The 25,977-nt window shown below is 38.2% G+C and overlaps 1 protein-coding gene across 5 annotated transcripts in view; it reads left to right on the top strand.

The window, feature by feature from the left end:
- Window positions 1–25,977, top strand: part of UNC79 (unc-79 homolog, NALCN channel complex subunit) — a 279,675-nt gene that overhangs the window by 139,200 nt on the left and 114,498 nt on the right. For all 5 annotated transcript variants that reach the window (XM_079914612.1, XM_079914610.1, XM_079914611.1 and 2 more), the window contains 3 exons: window positions 22,047–22,237; window positions 22,816–22,939; window positions 24,941–25,081. In XM_079914612.1, coding sequence (XP_079770738.1) covers window positions 22,047–22,237; window positions 22,816–22,939; window positions 24,941–25,081 — 456 coding nt within the window. The remainder of the gene's footprint in view (window positions 1–22,046; window positions 22,238–22,815; window positions 22,940–24,940; window positions 25,082–25,977) is intronic.

Below are 25,977 nucleotides of genomic sequence, written 5' to 3'. Positions count from 1 at the left end.
AAGGTTTCAGAATTATTACTGATAGGAAATTCTTGGCTAAATCTGATCATTTTAGAACTGAAATATATATAGATTATTTTTTACTGAAGATATTTATGAAATTTCACTTTGTAGACTTAACTTGTTAAAAGTATCTAGTGCAGATTATGTAACAGATTTCTTATATGGGAAAAGCTTATAGGAAGGTGCAATCTCGAGGGGAAATTCTTACAGTCCATCTCTCTCTGTAGAGAAGAACACAGTTTCCAGGCTAAGTGGTCCTCCATCAATTTAAAAACTGCCTATTTTACCCCTTCACTTTTCTGATGAGGACAGAGAAGCCCAGAGAGGCAGTTCAACTTGCCCACAGTCACTGCTAACAACCAGTTAGTAGCAGAAGGTGGTTGGGACACAGCTCTAGTCCCAAACTCTGATTGAGGGGCAGAGAGTGCCTGATTCAGCTTCTTCTGAAGGCCAGTCTTGGACTTCTTAACATACAATTCCTAATAGCCAGAAGGAAAGTGTACATTTAAAACTTTGGACAGATCGGAACCAAGATGGTGGAGTAGAAGGACGTGCTCTCACTCCCTCTTGCGAGAACACCAGAATCACAACTAGCTGCTGGACAGTCATTGAGAGGAAGACACTGGAATGCACCAAAAAAGATACCCCACATCCAAAGACAAAGGAGAAGCCACAATGAGACGGTAGGAGGGGCGCAATCACAGTAAAATCAAATCCCACAACTGCTGGGTGGGTGACTCACATGCTGGAGAACACTTATACCACAGAAGTCCACCCACTGGAGTGAAGGTTGTGAGCCCCACATCAGGCTTCCCAACCTGGGGGTCCAGCAACAGAAGGAGGAATTCCTAGAGAATCAGACTGTGAAGGCTAGTGGGATTTGATTGCAGGACTTGAACAGGACTGGGGGAAACAGAGACTCCACTCTTGGAGCACACACACAAAATAGTGTGTGCATCGGGACCCAGGGGAAGGAGCAGTGACCCCAGGGGAGACTGAACCAGACCTACCTGCTAGTGTTGGAGGGTCTCCTGCAGAGGCAGGCGGTGGCTGTGGCTCACCATGGGGACAAGGACACTGGCAGCAGAAGTTCCGGTAAGTACTCCTTGGCGTGAGCCCTCCCAGAGTCTGCCATTAACCCCACCAAAGAGCCCAGGTAGACTCCAGTGTTGGGTTGCCTCAGGCCAAACAACCAACAGGGAGCGTACCCAGCCCCACCCATCAGCAGTCAAACGGATTAAAGTTTTACTGAGCTCTGTCCAACAGAGCAACAGTCAGCTGTACCCACCACCAGTGCCTCGCATCAGGAAGCTTTCACAAGCCTCTTAGATAGCCTCATCCACCAGAGGGCAGACAGCAGAAGCAAGAACTACAATCCTGCAGTCTGTGGAACAAAAACCACATTCACAGAAAGATAGACAAGATGCAAAGGCAGAGGGCTATGTACCAGATGAAGGAACAAGATGAAACCCCAGAAAAACAACTAAATGAAGTGGAGATAGGCAACCTTTCAGAAAAAGAATTCAGAATAATGATAGTGAAGATGATCCAGGACCTCGGAAAAACAATGGAGGCAAAGATCGAGAAGATGCAAGAAATGTTTAACAGAGACCTAGAAGAATTAAAGAACAAACAAACAGAGATGAACAATACAATAACTGAAATGAAAACTACAGGAGAAGGAAGCAATAGCAGATTAACTGAGGCAGAAGAACGGATAAGTGACCTGGAAGAGAGAATGGTGGAATTCACTGCTGCGCAACAGAATAAAGAAAAAAGAATGAAAAGAAATGAAGACAGCCTAAGAGACCTCTGGGACAACATTCAATGCAGCTACATTCGCATTAAAGGGGTCCCAGAAGGAGAAGAGAGAGAGAAAGGACCCGAGAAAATATCTGAAGAGATTATAGTCGAAAACTTCCCTAACATGGGAAAGGAAATAGCCACCCAAGTCCACGAAGCACAGAGAGTCCCACACAGGATAAACCCAAGGAGAAACATGTGGAGACACAGAGTAATCAAACTGACAAAAATTAAAGACAAAGAAAAATTATTGAAAGCAGCAAGGGGAAAATGACAAATAACATACAAGGGAACTCCCATAAGGTTAACAGCTGATTTCTCAGCAGAAACTCTACAAGCCAGAAGGGAGTGGCATGATAGACTTAAAGAGTTGAAAGGGAAGACCCTACAGCCAAGATTACTCTACCCGGCAAGGATCTCACTCAGATTCGACAGAGAAATCAAAAGCTTTACAGACAAGCAAAACCTAAGAGAATTCAGCACCACAAAACCAGCTCTACAACAAATGCTAAAGGAACTTCTCTAAGTGGGAAACACAAGAGAAGAAAAGGACCTACAAAAACAAACCCAAAACAATTAAGAAAATTGTCATAGGAACATACATATCGATAATTACCTTAAATGTGAGTGGATTAAATGCTCCAACCAAAGGACACAGGCTTGCTGAATGGATACAAAAACAAGACCCATATATATGCTGTCTACAAGAGACCCACTTCACACCTAGGGACACATACAGACTGAAAGTGAGGGGATGGAAAAAGATATTCCATGCAAATGGAAATCACAAGACAGCTGGAGTAGCAACACTCATATCAGATAAAATAGACTTTAAAATAAAGAATGTTACAAGAGACAAGGAAGGACACTACATAATGATCAAGGGATCAATCCAAGAAGAAGATATAACAATTATAAATATATATGCACCCAACATAGGAGCACCTCAATACATAAGGCAACTGCTAACAGCTATAACACAGGAAATCAACAGTAACACAATAATAGTGGGGGACTTTAACACCTTACTTACACCAATGGACAGATCATCCAAAATGAAAATAAATAAGGAAACAGAAGCTTTAAATGACACAATAGATCAGATAGATTTAATTGACATTTATAGGACATTCCATTCAAAAACAGCAGATTACACTTTCTTCTCAAGTGCGCATGGAACATTCTCCAGGATAGATCACATCTTGGGTCATAAATCAAGCCTCAGTAAATTTAAGAAAATTGAAATCATATCAAGCATCTTTTCTGACTACAACGCTATGAGATTAGAAATGAGTTACAGGAAAAAAAAGTAAAAAACACAAACACATGGAGGCTACACAATATGTTACTAAATAACCAAGAGATCACTGAAGAAATCAAAGAGGAAATCAAAAAATACCTAGAGACACATGACAATGAAAACATGATGATCCAAAACCTACGGGATGTGGCAAAAGCAGTTCTAAGAGGGAAGTTTATAGCTATACAAGCCTACCTCAGGAAACAAGAAAAATCTCAAACAATCTAACCTTACACCTAAAGGAACTAGAGAAAGAAGAACAAACAAAACCCAAAGTTAGCAGAAGGAAAGAAATCATAAAGATCAGAGTGGAAATAAATGAAATAGAAACAAAGAAAACAATAGCAAAGATCAATAAAACTAAAAGTGGGTTCTTTGAGAAGAAAAATAAAATTGATAAACCATTAGCCAGACTCATCAAGAAAACGAGGGAGAGGACTCATAGCAATATAATTAGAAATGAAAAAGGAAAGTTACAACAGACACTGCAGAAATATGAAGCATCCTAAGAGACTACTACAAGCAACTGTATGCCAATAAAATGGACAACCTGGAAGAAACGGACAAATTCTTAGAAAGGTATAACCTTCCAAGACTGAACCAGGAAGAAATAGAAAATATGAACAGACCAATCACAAATAATGAAATTGAAACTGTGATTAAAAATCTTCCAACAAACAAAAGTCCAGGACCAGATGGGTTCACAGGTGAATTCTAGCAAACATTTAGAGAAGAGCTAACACCCATCCATCCTTCTCAAACTCTTGCAAAAAATTGCGGAGGAAGGAACACTCCCAAACTCACTCTATGAGGCCACCATCACCCTGATATCAAAACCACACAAAGATACTCAAAAAAAGAAAATTACAGACCAATATCACTGATGAATATAGATGCAAAAATCCTCAACAAAATACTAGCAAACAGAATCCAGCAACACATTAAAAGGATCACACACCATGATCAAGTGGGATTTATCCCAGGGATGCAACGATTCTTCAATATACGCAAATCAATCAATGTGATAAACCATATTAACAAATTGAAGAATAAAAACCATATGATCATCTCAATAGATGCAGAAAAAGCTTTTGACAAAATTCAACACCCGTTTATGATAAAAACTCTCCAGAAACTGGGCATAGAGGGAACCTACCTCACCATAATAAAGGCCATATGTGACAAACCCACAGCAAACATCATTCTCAGTGGTGAAAAACTGAAAGCATTTCCTCTATGATCAGGAACAAGACAAGGGTGTCCACTCTCACCACTATTATTCAACATAGTTTTGAAGTCCTAGCCATGGCAATCAGAGAAGAAAAAGAAATAAAAGGAATACAAATTGGAAAAGAAGAAGTAAAACTGTCACGGTTTGCAGATGACATGATACTATACATAGAGAACCCTAAAGATGCCACCAGAAAAGTACTAGAGCTAATCAATGAATTCGGTAAAGTTGCAGGATACAAAATAATGCACAGAAATCTCTTGCATTCCTATACGCTAATAATGAAAAATCTGAAAGAGAAATTAAGGGAACACTCCCATTTACCATTGCAACAACAACAAAAAAACCTAGGAATAAACCTACCTAGGGAGCAAAAAGACCTGTATGCAGAAAGCTATAAGACACTGATGAAAGAAATTAAAGATGATACCAACAGATGGAGAGATATACCATGTTCTTGGATTGGAAGAATCAATATTGTGAAAATGACTCTACTACCCAAAGCAATCTACAGATTCAGTGCAATCACTATCAAATTACCAATAGCATTTTTTATGGAACTAGAACCAAAAATCTTAAAATTTGTATGGAGGCACAATAGACCCCGAATAGCCAAAGCAGTCTTGAGGGAAAAAAACAGAGCTGGAGGAATCAGACTCCCTGACTTCAGACTATACTACAAAGCTACAGTGATCAAGACAATATGGTACTGGCACAAAAACAAAAATATAGATCAGTGGAACAGGATAGAAAGCCCAGAGATAAACCCACACACATATGGTCACCTTATTTTTGATAAAGGAGGCAAGAATATACAATGGAGAAAAGACAGCCTCTTCAATACATGGTGCTGGGAAAAGTGGACAGCTACATGTAAAAGAATGAAATTAGAACACTCCCTAACACCATACACAAAAATAAACTCAAAATGGATTAGAGACCTAAATGTAAGACCGGACACTATAAAACTCTTAGAGGAAAACATAGGAAGAACACTCTTTGACATAAATCACAGCAACATCTTTTTTGATCCACCTCCTAGAGTAATGGAAATAAAAACAAAAATAAACAAATGGGACCTAATGAAACTTGAAAGCTTTTGCACAGCAAAGGAAACCATAAACAAGACAAAAAGAAAACCCTTAGAATGGGAGAATATATTTGCAAACAAATCAACGGACAAAGGATTAATCTCCAAAATATATAAACAGCTTATGCAGCTCAATATTAATAAAACAAACAACCCAATCCAAAAATGGACAGAAGATCTAAATAGACATTTCTCCAAAGAAGACATACAGATGCTGAAGAAGCACATGAAAAGCTGCTTAACATCACTAATTATTAGAGAAATGCAAATCAAAACTACAATGAGGTATCACCTCACACCAATTAGAATGGGCATCATCAGAAAATGTACAAACAAAAAATGCTGGAGAGGGTGTGGGGAAAAGGGAACCCTCTTGCACTGTTGGTGGGAATGTAAATTGATGCAGCCACTATGGAGAATAGTATGGAGCTTCCTTAAAAAACTACAAATAGAACTACCATACGACCCAGCAATCCCACTACTGGGCATATACCCTGAGAAAACCATAATTCAAAAAGACACATGCACCCCAATGTTCATTGCAGCACTCTTTACAATAGCCAGGTCATGGAAGCAACCTAAATGCCCATTGACAGACGAATGGATAAAGATTATGTGGTACATATATACAATGGAATATTATTCAGCCATAAAAAGGAACAATATTGGGTCATTTGTTGAGACGTGGATGGATCTAGAGACTGTCATACAGAGTGAAGTAAGTCAGAAAGAGAAAATCAAATATCATATATTAACGCATATATGTGGAACCTAGAAAAATGGTACAGATGAACCGGTTTGCAGGGTGGAAATAGAGACACAATGTAGAGAACAAATATATGGACACCAAGGGGGGAAAGTCGTGGGGGTGGTGGTGTGATGAATTGGTAGATTGGGATTAACATGTATACACTGATGTGTATAAAATGGATGACTAATAAGAATCTGGTGTATAAAAAAATAAATAAAATAAAATTCAAGAAAAACCAAAAAACAGAAAATAAAAAACAAACAAACAAAAAAAACTTTGGCCCAAAAGATAGAGATACAATTGCTATAAAGACTTGTTTCCCTGGCCAAATATTGACAAGTTGTACATTAAAAAACGAAACAAAACAAAAACAAAACCAAAAACCAGAAAAGGCCTCTACCTCTTGTTAAGTGAATAAGCTGCAGCAGATGTCAAGAACAGAAGGACGAGGTAAAGCAGTTACCCTACAGTGGTATTATGTCACTCCTGTCAAGGGGGGGGAGATTTCAATTACTCATAAATGTAGTTTTAATAAGAATTTAAACAAATCATATTTCAGTAATTCTTAAAGTGGTTCAAAAATTTAAATAAATAAATAGGCATTCAAAGGGTTCAAAGAACAACAACAAAAAAACCCCCGAAAAAACCTCTGCCTATTTCAAATGGATTATACGGGGCATCTTTCTTTTGTTTTCGTCTTTTACCAAACATGTAATAATTATGTAAGGAGGCTGAAGGAGAGTCTGATCTACCTATTTCCAGGTGAGCCTCTGCACGCCCAGTGAGAACACCCCTACGGAAAGCTTGGCCAGGCTGGTGGCCATGGTGTTTCAGTGGTTTCACTCCACAGCGTATATGATGGATGATGAAGTTGGAAGTTTAGTGGAAAAGCTGAAGCCTCAGTTTGTCACCAAGTGGTTGAAGACAGTATGTGATGTTCGCTTTGATGTCATGGTCATGTGCCTTCTTCCCAAACCAATGGAATTTGCCAGGGTAAGTGGAGGCTGTCGATGAAAAAACATAATCAATAATCGATCTAAGAAAGAAATGGAAAATGTTATTTGAGCCAACCTGAGGATTATAACCCAGGAGAGAGTCTTTCAGAAAGTTCTGAGGACTGTTCCGCCCATTAGAGGTCAAAGCCCAGGTATGTAAAATTTTGAGACAAAGGGTTTTACATCAAATGATGTATTATTGACAGTTTACAGAATCCAGATCTACACATACGAAGCACGTAGTGGGTCATGGGTCAAGATCAAGAAGGGAAGTTATCTTCTAAGGAGTTGTGACCCTTGATGAGGTTAAGAAGGAATGTTATCTCCTAAGGAAGTCTGGTTAATGCAGTTGCACAACACACACTAAAGGGGATGGAGGAGGCCCAAATGGGCAGAGAAAAATTTTTTTTTTTTTTTTTGCGGTACGCGGGCCTCTCACTGTTGTGGCCTCTGCCGTTGCGGAGCACAGGCTCCGGACACGCAGGCTCAGCGGCCATGGCTCACGGGCCCAGCCGCTCCGCGGCATGTGGGATCCTCCCGGACTGGGGAACAAACACGCGTCCCCTGCATCGGCAGGCGGACTCTCAACCACTGCGCCACCAGGGAAGCCCAGAGAAAAATTTTATGTTTAAAATTTTCTTGTCTTGCTATAAAATATGAATTGTTTTCATCAAGGCCTACAGCTTGGACCTTGTTGGAGAGGAGGACTTAGGGAGAAGCACTATTGTTACAGAAACACTGGGTTTGCCTCTTGGTGGGTGTCGAGCCAGAAGACACAACCAAGGCAAAGAGCTGGAGAAGGAGGGATTTATTACTTGCAGCAAGTGAGGAGAACACCAGGGCTCTTTCCCAAAGTAGTGTCTCTCCGAACAGCAAAATTGGGGAAGTTTTAAGCTAAGGGCACATGCATATTCATGAAGGGGCTTGAGCAGAGAATTCAGCATAGAATTGGGGCAAAGATGGACAGAGTCCAGACTTTAGTGGATAGAAGTCAGGGGGTCAGAAAAGGTCAACATCATCATTCCTTAGGTTCCGACCAGTCTGGGGTCTCAGCGTGTAGTTACCATCCTCTACCTGGTAGGGGGTGTGTGTGTGGGGGTGGAGGGGCTTAGTTCCTGCAGAACTCAAAAATATGTATCAGATTGTGATGTATATTCTTGAGGAGGAACTAGGACTCTGCTTTATTGCTGAACTATTGTTTCTTGACTGCTTTTCCTTTGTTCCTGCCCTTAAAATCATTAATTACTGAGACCTGTTCAAGGGCAAGCATTGTGGCCAGGCTTAGATCACAAACAAAATGGTTTAGGTGAAATGGCTTCTTTTCTGTCAAGAAAGCCATGCCTGGTTCTCTTTCTCTGGGGACACCCTACCCTATCTGCTTACACTACCTTAGCCGCTACAGTATTATCAGTGACTGTAGAAGAGGGACATCTCTCTTTAACTTAGTCTTTTATTTATTTATATTAATTTTTATTATAGCTAAGTGAGTTTAGTAACTACATTTTAAGTGATGTGCTGCTTTGATGATAGTTTGTGATGGGGAAGAATGGCAAGATGAATGTGCAAAGTATCTTTAAGAAATTTAAGGAAATATTCTTTCCTGATATCGCTGAATATTTTTATTAAGAAACAGGAGAAAATAAAAAAGCCTTTCCATGAGGTGGCAAGAGCTCAGTCCTTTTCTGGTTTACAGTCTGTGGAAAGGCTAACATTTGACTAGGGGCAATTTCTGTGGTTTCACATATATTTCTAGAGATGAATGGTCCCTGCCCTCCCATCTGGAATGCCCAAAAGATTTAGGAACTGCCACAATGCTCCTTTTCCTCTGGCTTATAGGACAAATTTCTCTGTGCTTATCCTCTTGCTTCTGCCTCGGTGGATCACAGGCTTCAGATATACAGCTGGTAAGACATCATATTTCTTGAATACAATATGATTTGTGTCTAACCCAGCAAGATGGATATCTAGAATCAATTTCTGGCAGCAATATATGAAATTTTTTTCAAGGTATTTTCTAAGTTTTAATTTTTTTGTGTGATTTTTGGGTTTACTTTCAATGAAGTCTTGAGGCAGTTTTCAGTTTATTTAATTTAATTTATTTATTTATGTATTTATTCATTTATGGCTGCATTGGGTCTTCATTGGTGCACGTGGGCTTTCTCTAGTTGCAGTGAGCAGGGCCTCGTCGTTGAAGTGCGTGACTTCTCATTGTGGTGGCTTCTCTTGTTTCGGAGCACGGACTCTAGGCGTGTGGGCTTCAGTAGTTGTGGCACACAGGCTCCGTAGTTGTGGCGCACAGGCTTATTTGCTCCGTGGCATGTGGGATCTTCCCGGACCAGGGCTCAAACCCATGTCCCCTGCATTGGCAGGCGGATTGTTAACTACTGCGCCACCAGGGAAGTCCCAGTTTTCAGTTTGAATAAGATATTTAAGGATAAAACAGAACACAGACCTTGTAAAGAGTAGGTTTTATTAGATTTCCAGGAGTCAGAGCGTTCTTTGCATTTACCAGGATACACTTCTTTCTTCTTTAGTGCCACCTACTGACTCATATATAAAATTAGATTTTTGCATGATGGAAATGTGCAAAGAATGCCATTTCCTGGCATTCTTTGACTGTGTTGATATGTTTTCTATTATTGTTCCTTTTGGAATAGTAAAGGACTGGTGTGATCTGATTCTGAAAGATAAGAAGTGATTATGTTGGGAGGAAAACTATTCCTCTTATAGCTTGGGTTCAGTGGTTGCGAGCCTGCATATTAATTGTTAAGAGACATATTAACAAGAGAAGAGACAAAATTTATTAATATTTATGCACAGGAGTACTCTTCATTGACGGGTAATTTCTTTAATAACCAGAGATAAAAGGTTTATATACCAAACTTCCGGGGGGTGGGGGTGGGAGGAGGCATTTCGGAGGAGGCTTGAATGGGAAGATATGGAAAGTTCTTTTGGGCATTTTGATGCCAGTGGAAATGGGCAGCCTGTCTCCAAGGCAGCTGAATTCACAGGAAACTTCCTTTGAAGGGGGTTAATGGCAGCCATATTTTTCTGGAGGCTCTGCTTTAGTCAGGTAAGGGAAGTTCAGATAAGGTTTCTCTCTACATCTTCTTTAGCTCAAATGTTTTCACTTTTTTTTTTATCTTCACTTTATAAAGATAAAAAATAATCTTTATACCAACTCTGGGGGTCTGAGTGGGTCCCCACATTTCTCCTATCTGTAACTTCCCTAGAAGTTTCACACAAAAAGGAATCTAGGTTGATTGACTGGGAAAGAAGATTTGAGTTAGGAAATGCTGGGTAAGAGATCTGAACAGGAGGAAAAGAGCATAAATTAGAACAAGGAAATAAAAAGAAAACAAAGATTAGTGGTTAGAGTAGACAATAAACCTAGTTTCTGAGTCCAAAGGGCAGCCAGTCAAGAAGATTTCTAGATGTTGGGCTTGAAGCATCTTTAGATGATGAATGAGACCATCAGTGATCATGGTCATGGTTATTTCCTAGAGCAGAGCATGGAAGATGCGGATGTTTGGTGAACTTCCTCAGTGGCCTAAACTGTTGCAGCAATAAGTCCTTTGAAGTTTATGTCAAGTTGTCCTGCTTCAGCTTACAGGACTTTGGGACAAGACAACCTAGAGTCTCAATAAGGAACTGGGCAGTCAGGTTTTAGTTCTTAGTGACACCAAGTGAAGAGGGTAGTAGAAAAATTGGAAACGTTAATTGCTGAAAATGTGCAAGACAGCAGGATCCAGTTTATAAAGAGGTTAAAAATAGCTCAAAGACAATGAACAGGACTAGAATCTGAAAATCCACAGGATGGGTTATAGTTTTCTGCTGAAACATAAACTTTCTCTCTCAATTACCACCATTTTGATCAAAGAAAATCAAAGTAAGATGATTCTTGTTCACAACATAAGTCTAGTCTCATTAAATTTGGCCTGATTATTTGCGTAAGTGCAGCAAAAATGGTATTTGACTACATGGGCCTTTAAAAATTTGCTTTGCTGGAAGTTTTTTTAAAGAATCTCAGATTGGACTTTTATTGATTTATTTTTTTAAAGATTTTTTTTGATGTGGACCATTTTTTAAAGTCTTTATTGAATTCATTACAAGACTGCTTCTGTTTTATGTTTTGGTTTTTTGGCCACGAGCCATGTGGGATCTTAGCTCCCCAACTGCAGGTGAAACCTGCACCCCCTGCATTGGAAGGTGAAGTCTTAACCACTGGACTGCCAGGAAGGTCCCTCAGATTGGACTTTTAAAAGCCTCTCCATGCTCGGAAGCCAATCTGTCATCATACTTATCTGCAGTACCTATAGATTTGGGTGCATTTCTCTTCTTGAGCTCCCCAAAATACTCTGTTTCCTGGGCCTGTCAAGAAGTGACTTTTCTTATTTGCCTGTAGGCTGGGAACATCATAAGTCAGGTACCAGGCTGGTTTTTTCCAAGAGGGCTTTATAAGCATTGGTTCCATGATGTCAACCTTAGTTCCTTAAAGCTGTCTGGTCATATTTGATTCTATGCATATCTTTCTCAAATATGACATTTCAGTCAAAGCCTTGATAATATAACCAATTTTTCCAATTATGTCCTGTTACAAGGAGAACAGGTTCTTACTGAACTTGTGTAAATAGCTATATTGCCATATAAATAAGAGTATTGTAAGAGTTTCTGGATTCTGGGACGTTCAGGTAGGGAGAAAAAGAAATGTTTTGCTTTTGTTTACAAAGGTATAATCTACTAAATAGTCATGAGTTATAGATAGCTTATGAGAAATCTTATACCCGGAAAACAGAATATTAATGAACCAGCAGTAAAAAACACATAAAAATTACCATCTTCCTTCAGCAGTTCATTCAGTCCCATGTAATTAATTATTTGTTCTGCTTGGTCTTGGGTTAGCAGTTTTATGAACCCATTGGCTTCTCCACTAGAGTTCTGGAATCTTTACTCAGTCCAGTGGTATGGTCTCAAAGTTACTTGAGCAATTCCATCAGAAGTCTGTACCCCAGATTACCTGTTATAGTCCTTTCCATGGGTCTCAGAGACAGTCCTTTTTGCTGAAGATGAAGCATTCTGGATAGTAGCCGATTGCAAGAGCTTTCTGGAAAACACTGGAATAAAACAATAACTGTGAATGATAAAGGCTTAAAATGGCTGTATTAAAGATCTGATGAGAGCAACTGGAATTATGATGATAAAATTATGCCATTATTGTATACTATCAGGCAAAATAGCATAAGAATATAATAGTGAACAAAAAAGGCATTGACAGATTTTTAGAAATTACATCTAATTCCTGGAATATTTATGTTAAAAACATTTACCTATACAGATATAAGCTAGGGAAGGTTAAGAATCTCTTCTTATTTGACCATGATTTTCATGCAGTTCAACATATTAAATAGACCTAATTAGCTTAACATCTCTTTTTCCTAGGAGAGAACAAATCCTCTGAGGTTTTCCAGAGGCCCTCTCAGAAGTCTCAAAGTCAATTTGAGATCAGGATTTTATTTAGGATTTGATTTTGGTATATGTACTGCCGAAGCAAGCGTAAGGATTTGATCTGGGGAAGCAAAATACCAAAAGTTGTCAAAATGTCAAAAGGTTTGGACACTTAATTAACCAGGATGACAGGTCACTATGAAATGATCCTTAGTTATCCATTTAACCAAAATGGCAATACAGATATCAAAAGTAAATATGGGATCTAACATAATTTAAAATTGAGAAGACTCGGTTCTTTTAAATAATTGAGGACATGATGAAGACATGTTCCCCCCTTCCCCACACACAGTTCCTTTACAACTTCATATTTTCATTCAGGTTTTTGTCCTTCACTTTCCTCTTTCTCATCTGAAAGCCTTCACACAACCTCTAAACCACTATTGATACCTTAGGACAGAATTACAATCTTTTCCCTTGACAAGAACACCCCTCATTCCTTGAATATTTTGCATAAAGAGGTTTTTCCTTCATCCTTATTATTTCTAGAAGTTTCATTTATATATTGATTATAATTTTCAACACTTAATAACCTCTATTTTTCCACGAAGACCAGGAAGTAAACAATTGTGAATTGCTTGTCACATACCAGCATTTTGTAGCATACTAGCAAATTTTATGATTATACCATCTCATAACTTCTAGAGGATATGCTTCTTCATAGTATAATTTCTCAGAGTGGCAAAATGAACACATTTATTAACAGATCCAAACAGCTTTAGCTCTCTGTAAAAATAAGAAGCCAAAAGTAGATAAAATTAAACTTATATTCAGTAGTTAATGTTTTGGTGTTTTATCTTATTTAGAAATGATCTAGATATTCAATGAATATCTATCATTTGACTCAATATAAATTTAGTTTCAGGTTACCAAAAAGATTTTGGAACCTACTTCTAAGAAGACATATTATAACACACAATTACTGTTGAAATAAAGCTTGTCATAATAATAATTTAATTTGATTAAAATGGAATCTATAAATTTTATAATCTTAAACCTCTAGTAAATATAATATGAGCTTATTTGACTAGTAAACCCACGTCGAATAAAAATGTATGCTCATATCATACTCAGTGCTGATAACTCAGAAGATGGAGCTGTTTTTATTAAACCAACAGTATTAAAATAGTCTTATTTATCAAAGATTTACACAAATTGTTACTGAACTCAGATTTGGCTGCTCACTTCTCAAAAGCCAATACTTGAGAGGCAAGTATTTGTAGAAAGGAAAGTTGCTTTAATTAGAAAAGCCAGCAATCTGAAGAGGTGAACTCATGTCCCAAGACCAAGTTGGAAGATTGTGCTCAGCCATGACAGTTTTTTTTTTTTTTTTTTTTTGCGGTACGCGGGCCTCTCACTATTGCGGTCTCTCCCGTTGCGGAGCACAGGCTCCGGACGCGCAGGCCCAGCGGCCATGGCTCACGGGCCCAACCGCTCCGCGGCATGTGGGATCTTCCCAGACCGGGGCACAAACCTGCGTCCCCTGCATCGACAGGCGGACTCTCAACCACTGCACCACCAGGGAAGCCCCATGACAATTTTTAAAAGGAAAAAGGGGAAAGAATCTCTGAATCACTGAGGCAGGAAGTTGGGTTCTGCATCATTCCCCGTTGGGTGCAGACTGGCTGACTCTTTCTTCAGATGTTATATTGCCTGCGTGATCTGCCTGCAGGATTGCTAAGGGTGCTGCTGGGGGTAGAGAGCTTGTTATTCTTTAACTCCTTAATTCTTCATTCTTGCTTCTTTTAATCCAGGAGAAGAATCCACAGGTTAGGCAAGGCATGGTGTGCACTCAGGAGAGCATAAGTCAGGAGTTAGGTTAAATTGTCTAGTGATCTCGTTCCTATAAGGTTTGAGGGGAACAGAAATAGGCAAACAGGAAAGGGGCAAAAGAGCTGCTTACAAATCCCCACTTTTCAGACATCATTCCATTTCTGTGGGATTAGGGGTGAAGGTCTGTTCTCTGTAACTTCTTCATGCTGACATAGGGCACTGTATCTCAGAGTGAAAGATGTCAACATGGGTCTATAGCATTTCTTTGCTGACAATTTTACTTGCCCACTTACATATATGGGCAGAGCAAGCTATAATTATTTTGATGCCCACAAAGATATAGATTATTATGAGCAATAATGTTAATCCCATTCTTTTGAGGCCAGTTCTTAGAAATGTACTAGCCGTAGATTCAGTACTGCTCAAGTGGAGCACCTTATGTCATGGCTACAGTCTGGTCATCATGCAGTCAGCTTTTCCCCTCTGGTGGCAGTTAGAGTATCTGTAAAACAGCTCAGGAATGTGCACCAGACACTGAAAGATTCTGTGACTCTCTAGTCCTAATCATTAACTGTTTGAGCCTGCTTTTTGGTGACTCAGGGAGGCCTGGGAGACTTCAGCTTTTCTACAAACAAGAGGCAGGGGACATAGAGGGGCCTTTGTACTTGGGGGTGGGGTGGGGGCTCAAGGTTCTGCTCAGTTTCAAAATCACATGAACTTGAAAAACATTTGGGTTGCTTCCTATATTTCTGAGAGTTTGGGGAATATTTAAATTTTTTTTTCTTGTAGTTTTATTGATCTTTGCTATTGTTTTCTTTGTTTCTATTTCATTTATTTCCACTCTGATCTTTATGATTTCTTTCCTTCTGCTAACTTTGGGTTTTGTTTGTTCTTCTTTCTCTAGTTCCTTTAGGTGTAAGGTTAGATTGTTTATTTGAGATTTTTCTTGTTTCCTGACGTAGGCTTGTATAGCTATAAACTTCCCTCTTAGAACTGCTTTTGCCACATCCCGTAGGTTTTGGATCGTCGTGTTTTCATTGTCATGTGTCTCTAGGTATTTTTTGATTTCCTTTTTGATTTCTTCAGTGATCTCTTGGTTATTTAGTAACGTATTGTTTAGCCTCCATGTGTTTGTGTTTTTTACTTTTTTTTCCTGTAACTCATTTCTAATCTCATAGCGTTGTAGTCAGAAAAGATGCTTGATATGATTTCAATTTTCTTAAATTTACTGAGGCTTGATTTGTGACCCAAGATGTGATCTATCCTGGAGAATGTTCCGTGCGCACTTGAGAAGAAAGTGTAACCTGCTGTTGTTGGATGGAATGTCCTATAAATATCAATTAAATCTATCTGGTCTATTGTGTCATTTAAAGCTTCTGTTTCCTTATTTATTTTCATTTTGGATGATCTGTCCATTGGTGTAAGTGAGGTGTTAAAGTCCCCCACTATTATTGTGTTACTGTCGATTTCCTGTGTTATAGCTGTTAGCAATTGCCTTATGTATTGAGGTGCTCCTATGTTGGGTGCATATATATTTATAATTGTTATATCTTCTTCTTGGATTGATCCCTTGATCATTATATAGTGTCCTTCCTTGTCTCTTGTAACATTCTTTATTTTAAAATCTATTTTATCTGATATGAGTATTGCTACTCCAGCTTTCTTTTGGTTTCCATTTGCATGGTATATCTTTTTCCATCCCCTCACTTTCAGTCTGTATGTGTCCCTAGGTCTGAAGTGGGTCTCTTGTAGACAGCATATATATGGGTCTTGTTTTTGTATCCATTCAGCAAGCCTGTGTCTTTTGGTTGGAGCACTTAATCCACTCACATTTAAGGTAATTATCGATATGTATGTTCCTATGACCATTTTCTTAATTGTTTTGGGTTTGTTTTTGTAGGTCCTTTTCTTCTCTTGTGTTTCCCACTTAGAGAAGTTCCTTTAGCATTTGTTGTAGAGCTGGTTTGGTGGTGCTGAATTCTCTTAGGTTTTGCTTGTCTGTAAAGCTTTTGATTTCTCCATCGAATCTGAATGAGATCTTGCGTGAGTAATGAATCTGAATGAATCTGAATGAGATCTTGAGTAGAGTAATCTTGGTTGTAGGTTCTTCCCTTTCATCACTTTAAGTGTATCGTGCCACTCCCTTCTGGCTTGTAGAGTTTCTGCTGAGAAATCAGCTGTTAACCTATGGGAGTTCCCTTGTATGTTATTTGTCATTTTTCTCTTGCTGCTTTGTCTTTAATTTTTGTCAGTTTGATTACTATGTGTCTCCGCATGTTTCTCCTTGGGTTTATCCTGTGTGGGACTCTCTGTGCTTCGTGGACTTGGGTGGCTATTTCCTTTCCCATGTTAGGGAAGTTTTCGACTGTAATCTCTTCAGATATTTTCTCGGGTCCTTTCTCTCTCTCTTCTCCTTCTGGGACCCCTTTAATGTGAATGTAGCTGTGTTGAATGTTGTCCCAGAGGTCTCTTAGGCTGTCTTCATTTCTTTTCATTCTTTTTTCTTTATTCTGTTGCGCAGCAGTGAATTCCACCATTCTCTCTTCCAGGTCACTTATCTGTTCTTCTGCCTCAGTTATTCTGCTATTGCTTCCTTCTCCTGTAGTTTTCATTTCAGTTATTGTATTGTTCATCTCTGTTTGTTTGTTCTTTAATTCTTCTAGGTCTCTGTTAAACATTTCTTGCATCTTCTCGATCTTTGCCTCCATTGTTTTTCCGAGGTCCTGGATCATCTTCACTATCATTATTCTGAATTCTTTTTCTGAAAGGTTGCCTATCTCCACTTCACTTAGTTGTTTTTCTGGGGTTTCATCTTGTTCCTTCATCTGGTACATAGCCCTCTGCCTTTGTATCTTGTCTATCTTTCTGTGAATGTGGTTTTTGTTCCACAGGCTGCAGGATTGTAATTCTTCTTGCTTCTGCTGTCTGCCCTCTGGTGGATAAGGCTATCTAAGAGGCTTGTACAAGTTTCCTGATGGGAGGGACTGGAGGAATATTTAATTTTTAAAAGCTCTTATTTTTTTAAAGGCCATTTAGAATAGAGATCTTTTAAGGTGTTTTATAAATAATTTGGCAAAACCATCCAGAGGAAGAAAATACCATATATACATACCATACATATATAAACTTACAGGCAGACACAAATACAGACCTTATAGAAAATACAGACCTAATACAAAACTCACTAGCTTATATAAGAGCTGGTTTTCATCTTTACCTCACTTTTATTCAAATTATGTTTCTAGCAGATGGACCAAGTTGTTAGTTAATCTGTTCAATATAGGGTTAAAGTTTTTAAGCAATATTTGTAGGGGGAGACCCTTAAGAGCTTTTTATTTGCCCTGATATATAATCTGATAGAGGCTGTGATTCAGCCTAAGACAGTTGTTTTAGTTGACTAAGAAGGTACTTTTTAAAGGCTGGAGTGTGCTAAGGAAAAAGGCGTTGGAGGTTTGTTAAGGGGAGTGTTAAGTGATGCTTATCAGGAGGAGAAATAAATTTCTCCTATTTTATGAGAGGAGGCAATAGTACAAATAAAAGCAAGGCACCCCTTAGAGAGCCACAGTTAATTCCTTGAACATTTGCATTTTAAAGAGTTGATTCTCAAGTCCTTGAGAAGATAGTGCTGGGTGGTAGAAGTTTTAAATGTCAAAGAGGGAGAGAAAGGATGCAAGCTTGTAAGATAACAATCTAAGAGGGTTTTCAAGGGCAGATTTGTCTCTTAACAGGTTTTGACTGGGACAAACAAATTCTCTTGGCAGCGTTGAGCTTTTACAAGCAGGCATTTTGAGGAGGTTCATGGGAGGTGGACAAAATTATTTGTGTTGAGAGTCTGCAGTTTTTAACAGGTCCAAGGTGAGGCCTTAGTTGAGAAGAGGACTCAGAGGAGCCTGTCCGAGGAGGCTGGGCCTAAGACGATTGCTGTTTAAGTGTTTCTTCTTCTGAAGGGCAGGGCAGTCCCTTTTCCAATGTCCTGCCTTTTATGGTATCTGCAATGATTTTGAGATGAATAGGGGAGGCTTTGGGGCTGGGAAGAAAGATGGATGAGCTTTGGGGTTCTTCTAGAGCCACAGTTTAGTTTTTGTAAATATTCAATTAGTAAGGCAAGGCCACTTATTTTTAATTCTTCAAAGAATTAGATGACAGCCTCAATAATAACATTAAGGAGCTGGCCTGCCCATGCAACCACATTACTTTGAAGTAACCTCTTTATATCAGAAACGAGATTTTCAACTAAAGTAGAAAACAAAAGACTCCTATGATCTGAGATTTGTAGATTTAGAGCTGTGTGCCTTTGCAATATTTTTTATAAATTGTGTGACAAAGGTTTTAGGATATATTCCTTTTCTCCAAGTAGATCATTCCATTTTAGCGCAATTAAACTTCTGAGGGAAGGCCTTTATAATGGCTCCTACCAGGCTCTGAATGTCAACCTCCAACTGGGTCATTCGTAGGAGGGAGGTGGTGGAGGGGGGAGGTTTATGGTGGGTGTGGATTTTATTTTTCTTTCTAAATCAGATTTCTGTTCTTCAGTTTTGTTAAGGGAGTCTTTTAGGCTAGCTGTGATCCTTTTTTTGGTGTGCTTCTGTCAATCTGATCCTTCCCCATTGGTAAGAGGACATTTATTTAGGGTGAGAACTCTCTAAAATCCTTTTAAACATAAAAACTTTTCCAAATCAAAGGATCCATTGTCTGGTCACTGACAATTTAGTATCTCCATAAGGATACCTGTTCCAAAATGTGACCCAAAACCAACAGGCCTTTATATGGCTTAACCATAAATTAAATAGCCAAGGGGACCTCAGTAATGATACATTCCACAATCGCAACATTATCAGTGGTAGCTCTTCTGAGTCTATGTAACTAACAACAACCCCAGAAATGTAGTCACTTCCTGAAAATGTCTAGTCAATCATCTAGCGTGTTGGCCAATATGATACCAAATAGATATTTCAACTTTAAATGGAGTTTATTTGTTTTGAATAATGTGGAATTCTAGATATAACAATTAAATATTTAAAATTGGATTCATTTAAAATAAGATAGTTTTGGGGCAATTAATCTATGACCAAGGAGGCAAGAATGTACAATGGGGAAAAGACAGCCTCTTCAATAAATGGTGTTGGGAAAACTAGGCATGCAAAAGAATCAAACTGGACTACTTTCTCGCACAGTATACTAAAATAAATTTAAAATGGATTAAAGACTTAAACGTAAGACCTGAAACCATAAAATGTCTAGAGGAAAACATAGGCAGTATGCTCTTTGACATCAGTCTTAGCAATATTTTTTAGACATGGCCCCTCAAGCAAGGGAAACAAAAGCAAAACTAAGCAAATGGGACTACATCAAACTAAAAAGCTTTTGCACAGCAAAGGAAACGTTCACAAAAGGAAAAGACCACGTACTGAATGGGAGGAGCTATTTGTAAATGATATATCTGATAAGGGGTTAATATCCAAAATGTACAAAGTACTCATACAACTCTTATAAAAAAATCCGATTAAAATTGACCAGAGGACCTGAATAGACATTTTTCCAAAGAAGACATACAAATGGCCAATAGGCACATGAAAAGATGCTCAACATCACTGATGATCAGGAAATGCAAATCAAAACCACAATGAGATATCACCTCACACCTGTCAGAATGGCTGTTATCAAAAAGATGACAAATAGCAAGTGTTGGTGAGGATGTGGAGAGAAGGGAACCCTCTTGCACTGTTGGTGGGAATGTAAATTGATGCAGCCACTATGGAGAACAGTATGGAGGTTCCTCAAAAAAATTAAAAATAGAGCTACCATATGATCCAGCAACTCCACTTGGGTATTTGTCCAAAGAAAACAAAAACACTAATTAGAAAAGATACATGCATCCCTATGTTCACTGCAGCATTATTTATGATAGACAAGATATGGAAGCAACCTAAGTGTCCATCAATAGATGAATGTATAAAGAAGAAGTGGTACATATATAATGGAATATTACTCAACCATAAAAGAGGATGAAATCTTGCCTTTTGTGACAACATGGATGAACCTACAGGGCATTATGCTAAGTGAAATAAGTCAGATAGAGAAAGACAAATATTGTGTGATTTCACGTATATGTGGAATCTAAAAAAACAAAACAACTGAATAAACACAACAAAACAGAAACAGAGTTATAGATACAAAGAAGAAACAGGTGGTTCCGGGAGGGGAGGAGGGTTAGGGGGAAGAGAGAAATAGGTGAGGGAGATTATGAGGTATAATCTTCCAGTTGCAAAATGAATGGGTCACAGGGATGAAATGTACAGTGTGGGGAATATAGTCAATAACTATATAATATCTTTATATGGTGACAGATGGTAACTAGGCTTATTAGGGTGATCATTTTGAAATATATAGAAATATCAAATCACTATGTCGTGTAACAGGGACTGATATGGTGCTCTAGGTCAATTATACTTCAAAAACGAACAAACAAACTCATAGAAAAAGAGAGCAGATTTGTGGTTACCAGAGGCAGGGAGTGGGGGAAAGGGGAATTAGATGAAGGCAGCTAAAAGGTACAAAATTCCAGTTATAAGATAAATAAGTACCAGGGATATAATATAAAAACATGATAAATATAATGAACATTGCTGTATGTTACATGTGAAAGTTGTTAAGAGAATAAATCCTAAGAGTTCTCATCACAAGGGAAAAATATCTTTCTATTTCTTTAATTTCGTATCTGTAGTGACGGATGTTCACTAAACTTATTGTGGTAATCGTTTCGTGATGTATGTAAGTCAAATCATTATGGTGTACAGTGCACTTTAAACTTATACAATGCCGCATGGCAATTATAACTCAATAAAACTGGAAGGAAAAAAATAACATATTTTCCCACAAATCTTGTGTTATACAGTAAAGATCTAGGACCAGTCAACCCTTTGTTACTTTGATACGTGTAATAGTAATATAGGATCTTTATTTAAAATCAGAATTACAAACAGAACCTCAGTTTGTAATTTTAAGTTCTTCTGCATTAGAAAATTAATATACTATCTTATTTAGTAAAAAATATAGCTTTTAAAAAAAGTCATGGATTCAACCAGCCTTAGAACATTCTTAGGGAAAAAATTGTGGCAGAATATGCAGCATAGGGGAAAAAAGTACTCTCTGTCCCTTCGTTTTCCATATGAAAAATCTTCAATACAAAGTGTACAGTAGTAGAAATCTGTGTTCCTTTGAAACACAGGTATAACTGCACGTATTTGCAATGGGTTTGTCAAACCTTAGAAAAAACGCTCCAATAGCCTGTTCACCCTACTAGGAATAAATCTTTGGAATTTTAATTCATGTGTGATTTGAGAAGTCTGCAGTAGAATAGTTCAAATTCAGTCTGTGATCATTATTTGGACCTATTTGTAACTATGGTTTCTTTTTGGTAACAAAGGGATCCTGGTGGTTTGTAGTTTTTTCCAAATCTTACTCAGTATACTTGGCCCAGGTTTCAGATGTAATGGATAGTGGTCTTTGTACCCATTTCATGTAGTATTTCCTTGAGTATAAATGTAACAAGTGCACTTTGTTCTTTTCCCCTGTGGCTGTGGAAATGCCATCAGGTTGGTGGATACTGGGATAAGTCCTGTAGCACAGTGACTCAGTTGAAGGAAGGTCTCAACAGAATCCTCTGCCTGATTCCCTACAATGTGATCAGTCAGTCCGTGTGGGAGTGTATCATGCCAGAATGGCTGGAAGCCATCAGAACAGAAGTCCCAGATAATCAGTTAAAAGAATTCAGGGAAGTATTAAGGTGGGTAAGTAGTTTAATGAAGTCACCGTTAATTATGATGTTTAACATTTATCGAGCATGTACTGTGTGCCAGGCACTGTGATAAGCATTTTATATAATCTTATTTACTTTTACATGATCCTATAGAAAAATTGGAAGGTTCAAAATGAAATAGTTGCTATAAATTGTGCTAAGATGATTTGTAATTGTTCAGAAAGGATTTCATTCTTATGGGATAATAAAAAGATACACCATATTGTTTATTTTCAAATGTAATTATGATTTGGATAAAGTGGGAGAAGTACAAAGGGACAGTGTTTTTAGATGCTGGGGAGCAATTCCGTAGAAGTGCAATTCCCTAGAAATGCAATTCCTTCTGTTAAACTTGATATGAGTATGAACCCCAATGTTATTAACAACTGTATGAATTATTTATATCTATTCCAACGACATAAGCTTTTTCAGTAAAATGAAACATGCTAATAGTTCAGAACACAGACTAAACTGTTTGGTTCCCCAAATAAGATATAGATGGAAATGCAACAGTAGACCCTACTATATGCCCACTGGTCATTTACTTTTGTTGCTCTGCTTTTCAGCAAAATGTTTGACATTGAGCTTTGTCCTCTACCTTTTTCAATGGAAGAGATGTTTGGCTTTATTAGTTGTCGGTTCACAGGATACCCTTCCTCTGTGCAGGAACAAGCTTTACTGTGGCTTCATGTAAGTAAATGACACTTTTGATCATTTTGGGCAATAGTTTTTAGCCTATGAACTTTAGCTCCTTGGGTAGAGGGGCAGAGAGTTATTGCAAAGAATCCTTAAACATGTATGTTTGCTCAGGACTATCTGTAGACTAGTAACTCATATGCATACACAAATAGCTATATTTCAAATATATTAGCTATAGTTGTGGTTAATAAAATACAAATTTGTGCAATACTATTACTGAATTCATAGTAGCTTTTGGTTCTTATATTTTTTCTATCAATAGATACTAAAAGTGTAATAGCTGTCTTGTGGGAGTCTGATAAATTTTTTGATATTAAATAGGTCCTTTACTTGGAAAGGTTGAAAGTTACTGATTTAGGGAGTAGTTCATGCTATTCCCTCAGCCTGGAATGACTTCATTTCCTGTCTCCATATGTGAACTCTAGCTTATTCTTTAAAATTCAGCTCCGAAATTATCTATGAAGTTTTCTCCTATGTCACACCCTTATCTTCCCATTAGAGTTCATTATTCCTTCCCCCAGTATTCATATAGGTTCTCTGTGTAAACTCTATTTCTGTTTAATATTATAGTTAACTTTTATCTCTTTTCCTGATTACAAATGCCTGGAGTGCAGGGTCCAGGTCTTTTTCATTTTTGAATTTATAACTCCCTCATCCTTTCCTCTCAGCATCTGGCACATACTTTATTATTTAGTGTACATTCTTAAAAATGTATTAAATTGAGTTGAATTCCTGTTATAAAATTTGGACAATTTCAGAAAAGGAGGACAGAGTCAATATTTAGATTAGCTACGGATGCAGATACATTTCTGTATCATGGAAGGATGTGATCCCAAAGGCTTTTCAAGTTCTGGAGATGCCTTTCTGGGTTGTAAACTAAAGAATAATATTTTTCATAACTGACAAGTAGTAAAGGGATTTAAAAAAAAAAGTCACTTTTGGGACTCAGAATTTTAACTTTTCATCCCCGAGTAGACTTGCATAAGATAATTTCCATTTTAGCAAAGCCCATCCTTCTACAGATGGCTAGATAGCGCCTCCGTTATTCAGTTATACACCCTTTAGCTGTGCCATCTGGAGGTGAGCAGACAGGCCTGTAAACCTCCAGAGCATAGAGGTTCTCCATAGCTAGAGCAATTGCAGCTTATATGTTTTACAGACTGGGCTTTGACACAATTTTGCTTTGAAGACAGAGTGCTTCAAAGCACTCTGTAGTTGAAGGAGGTTTTAAACCTCTGGTCTAACCATTTGGGGAATAGAGTGAACAATATAGTGATTGGCTTGACTCATTTATTAATTAATTATAGAAACATTTATAGAGCTCCTATGTACCAGGCACAGTAATAGGCAGTAGGATAAAAATGGGATAAGAAATGATCCTTTCCTCATACTTCCTTTTTTCAAGGAACTCACAGTGGGGAGATAGTATCAAATAATCAAATATAATAAAAAGTGATAATTGCTCTAATAAAGGTATGTACAAAGTTTTAAGAAAGCGGAGAAGACAGATGGATTAATTCTGTCTGAAGGAAGGAGGCATCTATTTCTAGAAAATTCATTACAGATAAAGTAACATGATTTTGACAGAAGGGTACCTGAGCTTGCACCAGAGAGCAAGGTCGGATGGGGCATTCAGGTCAGAGTGGGGAAGGATTGGAGGAAGATTGCTCGCAGATTATACTAGTTCAGGAGAAAAGTGATGAACTAAGGCAACAGCAGTGGTATGGAGAGGAGGGGACAGCATCAGGAGATACTTAGAAGTTTTAATAGAAAGAACATGGCGATTTATCGGGTGTGGGGAGTGGAGGAGTGGGAATGTTCAATGATAGCTTTGAATTTTTTAGCATGAATAATTGAGGATGACCGCAGGTAGAATATGTGTGAGGCTAAATGTCCTTATGTTCAATAGGTCACCTTAGGGAAAAATGTTAAACATAGTTTTTTTGAGTTTTAATGTTTATATTTTGGGGGACATATGCCTTTTTTCCCCAGGTATTATCAGAGTTAGACATCATGGTTCCACTTCAACTATTAATCAGTATGTTTTCTGATGGAGTTAATTCTGTTAAAGAACTGGCAAATCAAAGAAAATCAAGAGTCAGTGAACTGGCAGGGAACCTTGCAGCTCGAAGGGTAATTATTGCCACAATTGTTTTTGTCCTACTTGTTAAGATTTTGAAAACTCTTGTCAATTATAGTGGGCCTTAAAGTCACATCCTCATAAACTGCTCTGAAAATGCTTTCTTCATCCTATCGCACTCACTCTGTTAACCTTTTAAGCACATTAAATAACAGAAAACACTGTTCTAAGACATGTTTGGTATAGTCTGTAATCAGTAAGTTATTGAGTTTTCATTTTCCTTTGAGTTTTTCTCCTACACATCTCTGCTAGCTACCTTTCATCCTCGATAAACCAAAAAGAGTAGCTTGAGCTTTTGGGGTACTATCCAATTTTGTTTTGTTTTGTTTTCTGGTGAATAAGAATTCTTTACCAGCTAGTGGGCAGATCACTGCTTCACTTTGGGAATGAGCAGTTTGGATATTTTTGTTTGCTTGCTCTTTGTTTTTCCCTATTGTGTTTTGGGAAAAGATTATCAACTAGGGGTGATTGTGAGTGATGTTGTCACTGTAAACTAACTGAGCCCATCTTATTGACCCCTTTGTACCTTTGAGGATGAGAAAATATAGTCTGGTCTACAGTGTACAAGAACTATTGGACATCTGTGATAATTTTTCTATGGAGGACCTGATAAAGTTTCTGCTGTTGTTCTGACATTCCCAGACCATGATCAGTTTTGGAGAGGTTGACTCTCATCAACGTCTCCAAGGCAGGGACTGTTCTCACCTGTCTCCGTGCCAATCCTCTCCCTAACATTTTCCCGGCTGTATACTGCAGGCCCCCAGTCATGCTACCTGCTCTCTAGGGATTAGAAAATGAGACTATAACGTGATCAGGGGATCATAGTTTGTATTCAGTGCTTTCTTTTTAAAAAATCATTACTTCTTTTCTCATCTGCCTCATAGGAGAC

The sequence above is a fragment of the Stenella coeruleoalba genome, assembly GCF_951394435.1.
Source record: "Stenella coeruleoalba genome assembly, chromosome: 2".
Classification (NCBI taxonomy): domain Eukaryota; kingdom Metazoa; phylum Chordata; class Mammalia; order Artiodactyla; family Delphinidae; genus Stenella; species Stenella coeruleoalba.
This window is presented reverse-complemented; position numbering and strand designations above follow the sequence as displayed.